Source organism: Suricata suricatta, chromosome 1 (genome assembly GCF_006229205.1).
Source record: "Suricata suricatta isolate VVHF042 chromosome 1, meerkat_22Aug2017_6uvM2_HiC, whole genome shotgun sequence".
Lineage (NCBI taxonomy): Eukaryota > Metazoa > Chordata > Mammalia > Carnivora > Herpestidae > Suricata > Suricata suricatta.
This window is the reverse complement of record NC_043700.1, coordinates 26,987,940-27,005,473: the sequence shown is the minus strand read 5'-3', so window position 1 is coordinate 27,005,473 and position 17,534 is coordinate 26,987,940. Positions and strand designations below refer to the sequence as shown.

At 38.3% G+C, this 17,534-nt stretch overlaps 1 protein-coding gene across 1 annotated transcript in view; it reads right to left on the bottom strand.

Annotated features, from left to right (window-relative positions):
* The window catches only part of WRN (WRN RecQ like helicase), a 151,543-nt gene that overhangs the window by 51,023 nt on the left and 82,986 nt on the right, over positions 1–17,534 (bottom strand). The window contains exons 18-19 of the mRNA XM_029935769.1: positions 6,888–7,075; positions 891–1,065 (exon numbers count right to left, since the gene is read on the bottom strand). Coding sequence (XP_029791629.1) covers positions 891–1,065; positions 6,888–7,075 — 363 coding nt within the window. The remainder of the gene's footprint in view (positions 1–890; positions 1,066–6,887; positions 7,076–17,534) is intronic.

The following is a 17,534-nucleotide window of genomic DNA, read 5'->3' as shown; positions in this document are numbered from 1 at the left end:
TCAAATCAATCCTGCTTAGGACTGCTAATCTAATGCTTCTAGAATACTATAATCTTGCTCAAAAAACACAGAGTTGTCTTTATGATGGTATTCAAGCTCCATTTTGAGGAGCTCTGAGGATTACAGGACGCCCACACGGGCTATCTTGGGAGAGTGGAAGACTCTTGGAACCCTTTCTCCCTCAGGTCAACCTCAACAAGCATTATTCTACTTTAACTCCTTTTACCTATTAAAAAAATGAATTAAAAAATTAAATGAAAACTTAAATAAAAAATCCTAAGGCTCAAATAGTCTAGAAAAACTACAGGCACATCACATCAATCCCAGCCTGCCTCTGGGCTGGTTTTCAGGCCACCCATAACCTGGCCAACCAACCTTCTAATAGTTCCTCTCTGCCTTTTCACCTAAATCTTGTACCAATCCTACTCCACACTTTCTCTCCAACCATTTCAAACTCCTCATTTCCTGAACCCAGCAAAGCACCCTCATACCACAGTGTCTTTGCACATGCTAGTCCCTTTTCCGAGAATTCCATAATCAATTCCCTTTCCCTCATCACCTGCTGGCCTAGCATACTTAACAAACTTCCATTCGCTCATTTAGACTCTACACTCAAATATCTTCTCCCCAGATGGACCACATCCCCACAGTACAAGCTACCTTAACAGCTAGCGCTCCCTCCTCTGTGCACCTAAGCTCTATGTGCAGGCTCCTATTTATACTAGTCTGCAATAGTTCACATATCTGTCTTCCACATTGTCTATTAATTCCCTTTATGAGAGAGACTTTATACTCAACACAAACAAGGTATTCAACAAAGATATGGCAAATATTAGACAAATATCTGTTTTTATGGGGGAACAGAGAGTAATGATGATGGATCTTCACACCTGAATTTCATCTCTCATGAACCTTTGATGAACCTCTCTCCTTGCACTAATACCCATGCCTGCATGGTATGTTCCACAGGCTAGCTTCACTTTCCTAAGTACAGCCGAAACTTCTTCCGTCATTTTTCTGGAAGGACAATAGATGATAGTTGGACCTTCAAATTCCCAGGTGGAACTAAAACAAAACAAAACAAAGCAAAAAAACAAAACCAAAAGAACAAACATGAATATACAGGCTTCAGTTTGAGTTTCCAAAACCAGTTGGAATTTTACCTTATTGAATGTCCTTTCTTTTCAAAATTTTAATTTAATTCCATTTTAATTTTTTGAATTTTAATTAATTTACTTAGTAAAACACTACAAAAGAGAAAGCATATAGAAAACAAGGATATATTTAACTACATAAAAATGTGGAAAGTCAAATGTGGAAATAAATTATACTAAATCCCAGACTTTTGACTCATTTTTTTTGTCTTAAGTTAAAACAAGAGAAAAGTTTATTTGTTTAAGCAAATTTATGTAATTTCCATACTTTTAGAAATGCAAAACACTAGATGAACAATTAGTCTTCGTTTACATGAGAAAGATATTTGAATATTTACACAGGAGAATGGATAAAATTTATATTGCATTATTCCTAGTCTCTCATGATCAAAAATTTGAGTTTCTATGTATGTTTACTAAAAAACCAGGAACAGGGTGCCTGGGTGGCTCAGGTCATGATCTCATAGTCTGTGGGTTCTGCGTCAGGCTCTGTGCTGACAGCTCAGAGCCTAGAGCCTGCTTCAGATTCTGTGTCTCCCTCTCTCTCTGCCCCCACTCACTGTCTGAGTCTCTCAAAATAAAAATAAAAGACATAAAATTTTTTAAATAAATAAATAAAAATAAAAAACCAGTAACTTTCTTATAATACTAAAGATCATTTTTATAGTTCAAAGAAGTATTTACTAGTGATCTTGACACTATTATAGAAAACCTATGTTCAAAAGTCTGTTTTAGAAAACTGTGCTGCTGTTTTTTTAAGGTTTTTTATTTATTTATTTTGGGAAGGTGGGGCGGGAGGCAGAGACAGAGAGAGACAAAGAACCCCAAGCAGCTTCCACAGTGTCAGCACAGAGCCCCATGCGGGCTCGGGGCCACAAACAGTGAGATCATGACCTGAGCCAAAACCAAGAGTCGGACGCTTAACCGGCTAACCACCCACGGGTCCTGAAACCTGTGCTTATTTGTTAAAAATGCAAACGTTTGATTTCTCAATACAGTCACTTACATAAATACATTCATTTATGCTGACTTAATCAATATAAAAAGATTGTAGTTTTATATTTAGGAAAAAACTGTTTTATTTATTTATTTTGAGAGAGACAGAGACCATACCAGCAGGGGAGGGGCAGAGACAGATGGACAGAGAGAGAATCCCAAACAGGTGCTGCCAGCACAGAACCAGATGTGGGGATTGAACTCATAAAACTGTGAGATCCTGACCTGAACTAAATGCTTAACCAACTGAGCCACCCGGACACCCCTGTTTTATTTCTTTTTCAATGCATAAACACTGTGATACAATTTCAACTTTAGGAATCTATTTTACAAATATATTTACATACACATTTGCCAAAAGTCACACAGAAATACTCACAGAACTGCAATTGTGAAAATATCATCTAAATGTTCATCATTATGTACATTCATACTATGAAATTAACTAATAAGCAAATAATAAAAAATCCTTTAAGAGAGACTATGGCAAAATCCAGTGAATACTTAAACAGAGAAAAAAAATGGTAATAATTTCACTCTAAGAGTTTCATTGAATAATCTACTCAAAGCAATTTTTGATAGTGACCAAATAGGCTTCCCTAAGAAAACTTCCCAGCAGATAAATTAAGTATTTAGAAGACATTTCTTGGGGCACCTGGGTGGCTCAGTCATTTAAGTATCTGACTCTTGATGCCAGCCCAGGTCACATGATCTCACGGTTCATGGGTTTGAGCCCCACCTCAGGTTCTGCACTGACAGTACAGAGCCTGCTTGGGATTCTCTCTCCCATTCTCTCTCTGCTTGGGATTCAGTCACACATGTGCTCTCTCTCAAAAACATATAAACATTTTTTTAAAAACCACACACACATTTCCCAAAACAGATTTGTTTACCAAAATGTGAATATTGGAATATTCTACCCATTAGGGCCCAATTTTTTGCATTTTTAAAGTGTATTAGTTTTACATCCAAGTTAATTAACATACAGTACAATAATGATGTCAGGAGTAGACTCCAGTGATTCATCACCTACATATAACACCCAGTCCCCATCCCGAGAAGTGCCCTCCTTGTTTTAAAACAACACATTATGCAGAAAGATAGCAAAGACACTTTATTAGGAATGATAGAAGTTTTAATTTATTGGGGAGCCTGGGTGGCTCAGTCAGTTAAGTGTCCAACTTGGGCTCATGGTTCATGGGTTCGAGCCCCATGTCAGGTTCTGTGCTGACAGCTCAGCCTGCTTCAGATTCTGTCTCCTTCTCTCTCTGCCCCTCCCCCACCTGCACTCTTGTCTCTGTCTCTCTCTCAAAAATAAACATTAAAAAAAATTTTTAACATTTCAACTTATTGAAGATATGAAAATCCTAAATGTGTCTGTACCAAGTAATAGTGCTTTAACACATATGAAACAAAAATCGACAGAACTAAATAAAGGGAGAAGGAGCTATATCTGCAATAATTGGAGATTTTAACACATATCTGAGAAAAGACACTTTAAATCAAAGGAGAACATTGCCTAAAGAATGGAAATTCTCTGTACCTATTGAACAGGACAGTCAAAGAACAGAAGGGTATATGTAAAGTTTGGTGCTCAAACATCGACAGTGATGATAAATGAGGAACGGGATGGGAAGATCTAAGTACTCTTCGGTTTATGCACATCTGTAGCGTTCACATTGATATTAAGACTATGTATCACTTTCTACATTAAAAGAAGGTAAAAAATACACAAAAATTTGAACTTAACAGAGCAGAAAAATCAAAGGAGTAAAAATCTCTATTACGAAAGTATTCATTACTGGGGTGCCTAGGTAGCTCAGTCAGCTAAGCCTGTGACTCTTTATTTTGGTTCAGGTCATGAGCTCATGGCTGTGAGACCAAGAGTCTCACTTTGGGACTGGGTGTGCAGTCTGCTTAAGAGTCTCTCTTTCTCTCTCCCTCTGCCCCTCCCTCGTGTTCTTTCTCTCTCCCTCTGTCTCTCTCAAAAAAAAAAGGGAGGGTTATTACTTCACCAAGTGGTTTACTAAACACTGTTATTTCCTCACAACAATTTCCAGAAGGGAAAAAAAAAAACTATCTTCATCTAAACACTAAGTTAGATAGATGAGAGGCTTGTCTATACAATTACAACATATCGTGGTTATAGAAAACAAATAAAGTCAGGATTTAGCTCAATGACTAGGGGGAAAAAATGGCAGAATTAAATAAAGGGAAGAACATGGAAATAAAAGGTAACATTCTGAAGTCTTGCTTACCCTCCATCAAATTGCTGCTCATTAAGAGAAACATTTCTATTTGCCTACGATCTACAGAAAGCATTCAGACTCTCAGGGGTTGGCTGCTATCATACTGTTCTTGGAAGACTGAAAATGGATGCAAACATCTATTTTGCTTTGCTCTCAGAAAAATCATTGTCACATTAAATATAAAAATCTTGGATGGTCTTGGATATCAGGCTAAGGATTCTGGCCTTTATCCACAGGAAAGAGGGAGGCCCCAGAGAGAAATGCCAGGATTCAGGGATGTGTTTTCAGATGGTAAATCTGAAAATTGTATATAGAACAAGCAAAGAGGAACCCAGGGGCCGGGGGGTGGGGTTGGTAACAGTTTGGGCTAAGGTACCTCCACTGGCAGAATTAACATGGAAGATGGTAAGAAGAGAGCATTTAAATAAGATATCATAAAAGGATAATATAGTCAGAAAGATAACATGTCACAGTGTCACACACATACAGACACACAAGAAGGCAAACAGTTTCAAAAAGAAGAAGGTTATTAGGGGAAGGCCACTGAGATGGAGAATAATATGGATGGAAAAAGATCACAGATTAGGAGAATAGATAATGATCCCACTGTTAAAGGACTCCAGCATAGAATAAGCAGCCTTCTTCAAAAGAATGTTTTCCCTCTAGGGCACAAGGGAAGTGAAGTGCAATGATGCACTGAGTTCGCACTTCAGAGAGATCTCTAGCACAGCCAGAATACTCAGAATATATTCATTATGTTTTATTTTTTTAATGTGTATTTTTGAGAGAGAGAGAAAGAGAGAGTATGCCAGAGGGGCAGAGAGAAAGGGAGAGAGAATCCCAAGCAGGCTCCACACTGTCAGTGCAGAGCACAACATGGGGTTCGATCTCACAAACCTGTGAGATCAAGAGTCAGATGCTTAACCAACTGAGCCACCCAGGCACCCTCTTGTTTTATTTTTTATTTTTTTTTTTAATTTTATTTTTAAGTAATCTCTACACCTAATATGAAGTTTGAACTCACAACCCTAAGATCAAGAATTGCATGCTCTGGGCACCTGAGTGGCTCAGTCAGTTGAGCGCCCTGACTTCGACTCAGGTCATGATCTCACAGTTCGTGGGTTCAAGCCCCATGTCGGGCTCTGTGCTGACAACTCAGAGCCTGGAGCCTCCTTCCGATTCTGTGTCTCCTTCTTTCTCTGCCCCTCCCCTGCTCATGATCTGTCTCTCAAACAAATAAAGAAAACTTTAAAAAGAAAAAAAAAAAGAATTGCATGCTCTACTGACACAGCCAGACAGGTGTCCCTATTACTTCCTTATTTTAATCTAAATATAGTACAATCAAGCCAATTGCAAATCCTACATTAAAAATTCATCCTAAAGGACCCCAGTAGTCCTTAAGGAAAAAACTAATGATGTTTGTTAAACTCTATTTGCTAGATTTGTTTTGTGTTTGTGTTGGTCAGACTAACATTATTTTCATGAATTCTGACTTAAAGACACATTCCATAACATGACAGTTACAAGCTTTTCACCAACAAGACAGATCAAGAAAATAAGGTAAAGGAAAACTTCTTAGTATACATATAAAATGTCTCCAAACAAGATAAACAAGACAAAGTAGTAGTGACAGTTTCTTCACCAGTGAAATATGTAGCTTATTAAGCATCTACATTACTAGATCACTTACACAAAGCACCTAGGATGGTCCTTGGCATATAATAAGGGCTCGAAAGTAGTCATCAATATGATGACTTTTAAAATTCCCTAATACTCAGGCCACCTGTATCGCTCAGTAGGGTGAGCGTCCAACTTCGGCTCAGGTCATGATCTTGAGATTTGTGGGTTCAAGCCTCAAATGAGGCTCTGTGCTGACAGCTCAGAGACTGGAGCCTACTTCAGATTCTGTGTGTGTGTGTGTGTGTGTGTGTGTGTGTGTGTGTGTGTGTGTGTGTGTCTGCCCTCCCCTCCTCATTCTCTGTCTCTCTCTCATATATAAACATTAAAAAAAAATTTTAAATAAACAAATAAAATTCCCTAATACTCAATTAGTCAGATAATTAAGCACACAGAATTAGGATAAAAGGGTCTATTGTTTCTGTTGTTTACTTGTCAATTATTAAGAGTGTAGGTACGTCTGGCTAGTTCAGTCGGTAGAGCGTGTAACTCTTCATTTCAGGGTGGTTGGTTCAAGCCCCATGTTAGCTGTAATGTTTAGTTTAAAAAAAAAACAGCATATGTCCTGGTCAAGCAAAAATATGACGTAGAAAAATACCAGATGAATTAGTTTCTGCCTTCAGAAATAGGCTATTTCTCAGTCACTGTCTTGATTATATGACATCACACTTGACTCGAACCAAACTAAGTAGAATTTGAAATATGTTAAATATGCATTAGAAGGAAATAGTAAAATAAATAAATTAATAAAACAGATTTTTTAAAGAGAAGGAAATAGTTAACCAAAATTTATCAACCATGAAATCTTCACCTTGTCTTTTGGACAACAAATTGCTTTAGATCCTGAAGTATGTTTCCTGTTTTTCGTCCAACTTCTAAATACAAGTTTGGTCGATCAAAACCAGTACAAGTAATCTGAGGATCCTTCAGTTTTAAGCATTGTATAATGTCTTCTCGGATTGAAGAACTCGCAGTAGCCGTGGCTGCAACAATTGGAACCTGAATGAAATAAAATTGATTTTTCAGAAAGGAGAGCACTCATTAATTCCCAACATTTCTACTACCTTCTTACAAACACACTGGACAACAACTACAAAAGAAACAAAATGCTAAAAATGTAACTTTAAAATTACCTTTTCAAAGAAGAAGAAGAAGACTTTCTACTTACTTCTCAGCCTTCATAATACATTTACTTTTTAAAACTCAGAAATCCTTTGGGGTGCCTAGGTGGCTCAGCTGGTCAAGCATCAGGACATGATCTCACCATTCATGAGATTCGCACTGACAATCTAGTGATGAGCCTGCTTCAGATTCTCTCTTTCCCACTCCCACTCCTTCTCTCTCTTCCCCCGACCCCGTCCCTCCTCCCCAACTTGTATGTATGCATGCACTCTCTCAAAATAAACATTAAAAAAATCTTTTAAAAAATCATAAATCATTTAAATAAAACGCTAAATCCATAAGATTTTCCAATACAATCTACCTGCTTATTATCTATCTAAATCTTCATTTATTATTTCTTAAACATTACATTTATAATAGTGATGATATAAATGAGGAATGTTATGCCTTATTTTTTATTAATCTATAATTCACAAATCATAAACCCTTTCATTCACTGAAAATCTAACTATACAAAGCAGTAAATCCTTGTCTCCTATTTTATATACTGGTTTATGGCTTCTCAGATCTAGAAACACAGCTCTTAATGACCTGGATAGCCTCTCTCCAGTTCACTAAGTTAATGATGGCATACTATACATAAGGAGAATGCATAAAGTGAAACATCTATTATTTATTGATTCCTTGAGCAACCAACTCATGTTCTATTTTCAGTCTAGCAAAGACTTCCTAACTGGATTAGCAGCCGAAACAGGAGACACGCAGGTACTAAGAAAAACATGAACATGTAATCTTTCAGAAATTCTAAAGTAGGATAACAATATACCTCCCATGAAACTAGATTCAATGTTTTTGTCCCTATGATCACAGGAAGTTATAATTAACTATGCTATTATTTTATATTCAGAAAAAAAATGGACTAAATCTCCAAGTTCTTCCTAGATCATTAAGCTTTTCTATATCCAAGAATAAAACTTTCTTAGAATACTTTTCGTGGTCTTTTACAAACAAAATGAATTATATCCTCATAAAACAGTTCTTCAGATGCCCGGCATGTAACTCACAAATCAGTTTAAGCAATCATCTTCCATGTGTGTGAAAGTTTATGGATAATTTGTAAAAACACAATTATAGAATTTGGAAAACAAGATACAATTTACTAAACAGTACTTTTATAATCAATATAGCTTTACTGAATTACAGATTATTTCAGGGCACCCGGGTGGCTCAGTTGGTTAAGTATCCGACTTGGGCTCAGGTCATGATCTTGCAGTTCATGGGTTCGAGCCCTGGTCGGCCTCTGTGCTGACAGCTCAGAGCCTGAAGCTGCTTCAGATTCTGTCTCCCTCTCTCTCTCTGCCCCTCCCCTGCTCGCACTCTGTCTCTCTCTCAAAAATAAACAAACATTTAAAAAAATTTAGCTCATGTAAAATAATTAAGTCTGGAAATAGTTTGTTTTTTAATAGAAAAAAAAAAAAAGACCAGAACCAATGTGCCCAGTTATTTGCATTTTTGCATTCTCTATCCTTAAATTCTATGAAATTATTTAAATGTGTTAAGTACTTTTTAATGATTATTTATTTATTTTGAGAGAGAGAGAGATTGAGAGCAAACTCGACCTCAAGCAGGGGAAGGGCAGAGAGAAGGAGAGGGAGAGAGAGAATCCCAGGCAGGCTCCATGCTGCCAGCATAGAGCCCAATACGGGGCTCAAACCCACAAACCTCAAGATCATGGCCTGAGCTGAACTCAATAGTCAGATGCTTACCCAACTGAACACCCAGGTGCCCCCAAATGTGTTAAATATAATTTAAATGTTTTAATAAATTTATTTAAATTTTTAATTAAATAGTTTTAAAATGAAACCCCCAAATTAACTTCCTTGAGTTGTGACTTATAATCAGACTATTCTCCGAACTTTAGAGAGTACCATCTTTAACAACTTATGAATGAATAGGCCAATTTATAGAGAAGTTAGTTTCTCTAATCAAGCTTAGAGAATATATATACATATATATGGAAAGTTCAGACGGTAGAAGCTCTTAGGACATGCACACTCTCACCCTTACAACAACAAAGCATCTTCATCAATTTGAGTGCTTTATTCAAACAATTCAAAAATGCACTAATAAAATACTTGTAAATGCTTAACTACATATTCCGAGAAAGACAGATGTTTTCAGCATACAAAGAATAAGAGGGTTTGGTTTGTTCTTCTAAACAGTATGATGTATGAGTGGATAGGCAATACATTTCTGAAAATAAGAAATTAAGGATGGAACAGGACATCTCTTGAAGTTAATAGAAAAGACAGGCAAGAGCACAGCATGGTAGTGAAAAATATCTGGTGTAGAGTCAGTTGCCTGAGTTCAAATCCTGCCTTTGTCACTAACTAGGTGTGAGATTTTGAGCTATTTATTTCACTCTCTAAACTTTGGTTTCCTTATCTATAAAATGGTGACCATAACAGCAATCTCATAAAGTCACTGTGAAGACCAGACGACAAGACATGTAATGTGGGGTGCATGATGCCTGGTACATGGCAAGCACCCGAAAAGCTACAGCCACCACTGATGTGGTCATCACAAAACCAAAGAGAATGCTATACCAGAACTCCAGACCCCCAGGCACTAATCCCAGATTTGCCAATGGCTTTGGAAGGGCTTCTCTTGGCTTCGGTTTCTTTTTTCTTTTCTAATATATGATATGTAGTAGGCTCCACAATGTTAGGCTCTCTTGTAAGTCAGGTATTCCCACGTTGCCACTAGAAATGCCCTTTGCCAGTGACCTGCTAATGACGAAAAATCACCGTAAATGCACTCCTATGCCTCTAGCGCTCTAGAAATTCAGTCACAGTTAAGAATCCTGCTTCTACAACTAGAAAAAAAATGAAATATTTTAAATTTTATTTTATTGTTAATGTTTTTAATGTTTATTTATTTTTGAGAGAGAGCGTGAGCTCAAGAGCAGGGGAGGGGCAGAGAAGGAGACACAGATTCTGAAGCAGCCTCCAGGCTCTGAGCTGTCAGCACAGAACACAATGTGGGGCTCGAACCCATGAGCTGCGAGATCATGACCTGAGCCAAAGTCAGACGCTCAACTGACTGAGCCACTCAGGTGCTCTGTGGAATATATAAAATTTGGAAAACAATAGTTATTTCCTTTCACTTCAAAAATGAATAGAATCTTTTCTGTTAGAAGTTTGTGGTACCTTATGACATTTAAAATTTATAAATGAGAGTAAAGCCTGGAAATAGCATACAGGCTGCTTATGAAACAGGTGATCACACATCCTGGTTTCCAGGCACACTCCACTTTATGCTGTCTTCACAGCATAAATATTAATAGCGTGCAATCTCCTAACAAGCCAATGCAAACTGCTTTGGGCAATAAATTATGGTGTCACTTAGTCATATCAAGTTCTTAATTCATGAAAACTCTTACTCTTCAAGTTGGAGACTTTAGCTTCTTTGAAAATAAGCACCAAGTTTTGTTAAAACAGGCAAAAAATATACATTAATCCGTGACTCTAAATTTAGGAAGGATCCAGTCATAGACTTCCATGAAGAAGACACCTAGAGATTCAGAGAAGTAGAACTATTCCATCTGCTTCTAAATTTGGGTCGTGTTGCTAATTCTCACTTGGTACTGCATAATATCATGCTTCATTCATGCATTCATTCACTCAGTCCAAGTAATTACTGAGCGCTGTGTGCCATCTTTGGGAGAGGCTGGGGGAGGAAGTAATGGGAAGAATCAGCATGTTTCACGGATCTCATGGTTCCTTCTCCTTGAATCTTAGAGAATTTTAAGACTGGTGTAGAGCTTTCTGCCTAGCTGCTCTTTCTGAGACTCACTTTGTCTGATTCTCTCCACATGGGACTCTTTATGCCAAGTGGTTTAGTGATTTCTCTGCTATTTTTAAACTCCTTGAAATCAGATGGTGTGAAGCTGCATAAGCTGTCCCAGTGTGACTGTAGCTAGAAAGAGGAGAAAAGCAGAGAATCGTGAGGAAAACGAGAGCCCTACATCCACCAGGTGGCATTTCTCACCACCCAGCAAATCAACAGGATTTGTGGAAACGCTAGGGGGAGAGGGTTTTCTCTGCCATTGTTTGACAAACACCCTGCGCTATACTGAATCATCACAAGACACGAAGATCCAATGGAGTCCACAGCCAGACATAATAAAAGATTTAATTCACCACAGAGAAGTGTTTAAGAACTGCATAAACTACTTACAATTCCTCTAACACAATCCTTTTGGAATCAAAGGCCTAGGAAAGGATTATAGAAAGCAATCTTCCTATTTTCCAAAAGTTTACTTTAAATCATTCTAAATTAATGGAAAGTGGACCTTGCAGCACACTGAACCTACTGATTTCCACAATACAAATATCTTTTTCCTCTATGATACTATTAACTACTATTAACACTGTTAATATTTCTATATTATTTGTACTGTTCCACACACCATTTACTGTTTGGTACTATTGCTTCTACTTTTATACATACAGATCTAAACTCCTTTATTAGACTATGAGCTACTTCAGGGCAGAAACTATACCTATGTTTTATACTTCTTTCAAATCACTTGCTTGAGAAACTAGCACAGTGCCCCATGTGAAACTACGGCCCAACTCCACCACTATCTGCATGGGAAGGTGACTTCTCTGATACTTGGCTTTCTCATCAGAATTCATTTATTCATTTAACCAAGTATTTATGGAGCATCCACTACGTGCCTGGTCCTATTCTAGATAATATAAGCAAAATCATCAACAGCCTGTCCCCACAGAGAATATCCTAGTGGGGACCCACAGACAACAGACAAAATATAATAGAGTAAGTTAAATAGTGGTTAAGTGCTTAAAAAAAAAAAAAACAGCAAAGGAATAAGAGGAATGTTGAAATTTGAAGGGGGGAATTAATTTGAAAATTTTAATACGGTGGCCCAGGAGGCCTAAATGAAAAAGTAGTATTTCAGCAAAGACCTAAGAGAAGTAAGGGATCACCCCGTGTGAATTACCTGGGAGAAGAGTATTCAGGGAGAAGAAAGAGTGGGAATAAAGCATGCTCAGTTGAAGAACATAAAAGAGAATGTTGTGACCAGGACCAGCAAATGAGGAGACAAGTAGAGAATGAAGTCAAAGGTAAACTGGAAGGCCAGATCATATAAGACATGGTAGTAAGTTCTGTCACTAGTTAGACTGAAATGGCCCACTGCTAGAGGATTTTCAGCAGAAGACATAACCTATCCGACTTATTATTCTAAAAGGATCACTCTAGATGCTGTATTGAAATAGACTGAAGCAGGGAAAGAATGAAAGGAGGAAGACGAGTGAGGAGGCTACTGTGGTGGGGTATGGAGATGGTAGCTAGTACCAGGGCAGCAATGGGGATCCAGAGAGAAATTATTAGATTATGTACATATATCCTGAAGACCTCATGAGATTTCCTCACTGTTTAAATGGAGGGGCATCCAACTGGCTCAGTGGGTTGAGCCCCTGACTTTTGATTTCAGCTCAGGTCATGAGCCCAGGGTTGTGGGTTCAAGCCCTGAGTTAGGCTCTGTGATGATAAATTGTCCCTCTTGGGATCTTCAGTCTCTCTCTCTCTCTCTCTCTCTCTCTCTCTCTCTCTCTCTCTCTCTTTCTGCCCCTCCTCCCACCTCTCAAAAATAAATAAATAAAAACATTTAAAAGAAAAACATTTTCAACTCTTTTTTTTTCTCATACTCTATCCCACATTTATGTACTTATTTAAGTTTATTTTGACAGAGACAGAGAGTGAGGAAGGGACAGAGGGGGAGAAGGGGAAAAAAATCCCAAGCAGGCTCTGCACTCAGTGAGGATCTTGATCTCAAAAACCATGGGATCATGACCTGAGCCAAAATCAAGAGTTGGATGCTTAACTGATTGAGCCATCCAGCCACTCTGAAGAGTTGAAAATTTTGGGCCTGAGCACCAGGTTAGGCTGCTTTTAAACGACATGAGGGAGGGGTGCGTGGGTGGGTCAGTCGGTCAGGTGTCTGACTCTTGGTTTCGGCTCATGTTAGTCTCATAGTTTGTGAGTTTGAGCCCCACAACAGGTTTTGTACTGACAGTGTGTAGCCTGTTTAGGATTCTGTCTTCCTCTCTTTCTCTGTCCATGCTTGCTCTCTACCTCTCTCTCTCAAGAATAAGTTTGAGATGCCTATTAGGTATCTAAGTAGAGAGATGCTGAAGAGGCAGTTACATTTGAGTAAGTGTACATATGTGTGTTTTATAAAATGGTTAAAATAAAAAATAGTGATAATACCAAATGCTAGCAAATAGGCAGATAAACTGGATCATTCACACCCTGCTGGTATTGAGTGGGGGATATAAATTTGGGAGTTGTCAAAATATAGATGGTATTTAAAATCATCTGTTAGATAAAATGATCAAGATGGGTAAGTACAGAAAGAAAAGAAAGGAAGTCCAAGGACTAAGGTTTCAGGCATGCCAATGTTAAAAGTGCAGGATGAGGGGCGCCTGGGTGGCTCAGCTGGTTAAGCGTCTGACTTTGGCTCAGGTCATGATCTCACAGTTTGTGAGTTCGAGCCCCACGTCAGGCTCTGTGCTGATAGCTCAGAGCCTGGAACCTGTTTCACATTCTGTGTGTGTGTGTCTCTCTCTCTCTGACTCTCCCCTGCTCACGCTCTTTCTGTCTCAAAAATAAACATTAAAAAATATACATATATTAAATAAATAAATAAAAGTGCAGGATGAGATGAAACAAGCAGAAGAAACTGAGTATGAAGAGTATGAAGGAAGGAAGAGAACCAGGAAAATGTGCTAACCTGGTGACAAGTGAAGAACAGTCTCAAGAAGGTAACCAAGATAATGATCTTGCTGGCTTGTGAGGCTTACCCAAGATGAAAGCACTGACCCATGGCCAGTCCGATGGCTGGAGCTCAATTCAGTCTTGTTTGAGTTTCTCTCAGTATATACCTGGAACTGGTACATTCAAGTTTTTTTTCTTGTTTTTTTAAAATGTTTTATTTTTGAGAGACAGAGAGATAGCATAAGCAGGGGAAGGTCAGAGAGAGAGAGGGAGACACAGAATCTGAAACAGGCTCCAGGCTCCGAGCTGTCAGCACAGAGCCTGACGCAAGGCTCAAATCCACAAACCATGAGATCATGACCTGAGCCAAAGTCGGATGCTCAACCAACTGAGCCACCCAGGGACCTCGTCAAGTTTTTCTCTTGTTTTTTTTTTTTTATTATTTTTTTTATTTTAATGTCTGCTCTAACCAAATCTTTATGAGGAGAGCCAACAAAAAGAAGCTCTCAATTTTGCTACCTAGGGGCGCCTGAGTGCTTCAGTTGGTTAAGCATCCAACTTTGGCTCAGGTCATGATCTCATGGCTCATGAGTTTAAGCCCCACATCAGACTCTGTGCTGATAGCTCGGAGCCTAGAACCTGCTTCAGATTCTGTGACTCCCTCTGTCTCCACTCCTTCCCTGCTCATGCCCTGTCTCTGTCTCTCAAAAATAAACATTAAAAAAAGTTTTTTAATAAAAAAAATTTTGCTAGCTAGAGGCATAATTAATATGTAGCAGAAATGAATTACACTCTACCAAAAGAATAACAATCTCTAACACTTTTTCTAAGATTACTCACACCACTGGTAAAATCTTGGACTCTAAAGACAGATAGCTTCACTAGTGTGTGGCAAACCTAAACATGAATCAATCTTGTTTAATCCATTCAAAATTAATACAGTAGACTAAAGAAATAGATTCATACAAATTAACTCAAATGATTTTTAACAAAGCGTCAGAAGCAATTCAGGAGAAGAGGGACAGACAGACATTTCAACAATTGATTTCAAGCAACTAGACATCTACAGGAAAAAAAATGAACCTCAATTTAACCTCACATCTCACACAAAATTTAACTCAAAATGGATCACGGACTTGAAACCTTCAGGATCTAGGGTTAGGTGGAGAACACAATTAAAAAAAAAAAACCTGATAAACTGGACTTTATCAAAACTAAAAATGTCTGCTATGTGAAAGGCATTGTGAAGAAAATGAAAAAATCATATACAAAATAGAAGAAAATATTTACAAATCATATATCTGACCAAGAATTCATATCTATTTACAATAAAAACACTTTTAATAGTAAAAAAAAAAAAATTCCAATTAAGTCAGGTATTTTGCAAAAGAGGTCATTAATATATAAGATGTCATCATCAGCCATTAAAGAAATAAAAAATGCAAATTAAAAACACAACAAGCTAATACTCCACACTAACATATGGTGTACCTGGGTGGCTCAGCCAACTGAGTGTCTGACTCTTGATTTCAGCTCAGGTCGTGATCCTAGGGTCATGGGATCAAGTCCCAGGTGGGGCTCTGCACTGAATAAGAAGCCTGCTTAAGATTCTCTCTCTCTTTCCCTCTGCCTCTCTCTCCTGCTCACGCTCTCCCAATCTTTCTCTAAAATAAAAAATTTTTTTTAATTATTTTTAATGGCTAACACAGAGGCACCTGGGTGGCTCAGTTGGTTAAGCGTCCAACTTCGGCTCAGGTCATGATCTCATGGTTCATGAGTCTGAGCCCTTATACTGGGCTCTGGGCTGACAGTCTGGAGCCTGCTTTGAATTTTGTGTCTCCCTCTGTCTCTGCACATCCCCTGCTCACACTCTGTCTCTCTCTCTCAAAAATAAATAAACATTTAAAAAATTTTTAACAATAAAACAGAACAAAACAAAAAACCCTACATATGCACTTACTATAGGACCAGCAACTAACTGCATTCCTGGGTGTCTACCCCAAAGGAATAAAAACTTATGGTGACAGTTTGTTTCCACACTTGCCAAATGAAGGACTTCTGGGTTGTACACAAATGTCACAGTAGCACTGTTCGTGATAAGCAAAATCTAGAAACAACAGAAGAATTCTTCAATAGGCAACTGGTTAAACTAACTGTGGCACGGCCATACAGCAGAATACTCTGCAGCCATAATATGGAACTTTTGATTCACACACCAACTTGGGTGGACCTCAAGGGAATTACGCTGATTAAAAAAAGACAATTGACATAGGTGATAGTATGACTCCATTTATATAACATTCTCAACATAAAATTATAACGATGGAGATCAGAAGAGTGGTCACCGGAAGTCAGGGTTGCGAGGGGGAGGGGATGGCGGGTAGAGCTGGAAAAGGAGGTTTCAGGAGCCTTGTGCTGATGGAGCAGCTCTGTACCTTGGCTGCTGTGATAGTTTATAAATTGATATATGAGATAAAACTGAACAGAACACACACATACACACACACATACTTACAAAACCAGTGAAATAAGAATAAACTGTGGAGAGGAACTAGTTTTGACATTGTACCACAGTTACGCAAGACGTTACCACTGGGGAAATTGTGGGAAAGGTACACAGTCAACCCACCCCCTTGTTGTACATTTTTTTTTTTACAACTGCCTGTGAATCCATAATTTTTTAGTATAAAAAATAAACTGTTGCCATTACTTTGTTTTCAAGCCATTCATATAAAACATGCCATTCACGTAGAACACTCAGTAGAAATTCACTATTCTTTATAATTAGGGAAGAAGTGGAATTCTAATACTAAAAATTTTATCAAAACCTCTTCAGTTCATTTTTCAGATTTTCAATATGATGCAAGAAAAGGTAACCATGCTTTCACAGCATCCTAGAGGAAAAGGACACATGCTTAAGAGCTCACTGAAAACGCATGGGAGACCTAAACATGGTTCTAAAGTAATGTCTGTCAGGACGCCTGAGTGACTCAGTTGGTTTAGCCTCCGACTTTGGCTCAGGTCATGATCTTGCAGTTTGTGGGTTCAAGCTCCACCATCAGACTCTATGCTGACAGCTCAGAGCCTGGAACCTATTTTGAATTCTGTGTCTCCCGCTCTCTGCCCTTCCCCACTTGTGCTCGGTCTCTTACTGTCTCTTAAAAATGAATAAATGTTGAAAAAAAATTTAAGTAGTGTCTATGTTCTACAAGTCAAATATGGCCCATAGCTTTGTTTTGTTATGGCCCACAGAAAATAGTTTTTTACATCTTTTTTAACTTTATTTCTTTGTTTTGAGAGAGGGGTCAGGAGGGACAGAAAGAGAGAGAGAGAGAGAGAGAGAGAGAGAGAATCCCAAGCAGGCGCTGCACTGACAGTGCAGAGCTCGAACTCACGAACTAAGAGATCATGACCTGAGCCGAAGCCAGACGCTTAACCTACTGAGCCATCCAGGTGCCTCAGTTTTTACATTTTTAAAGGGTTATGAAACAAACAAAGAAAAATATGGGGCAGAGACCATACATGGCCCATA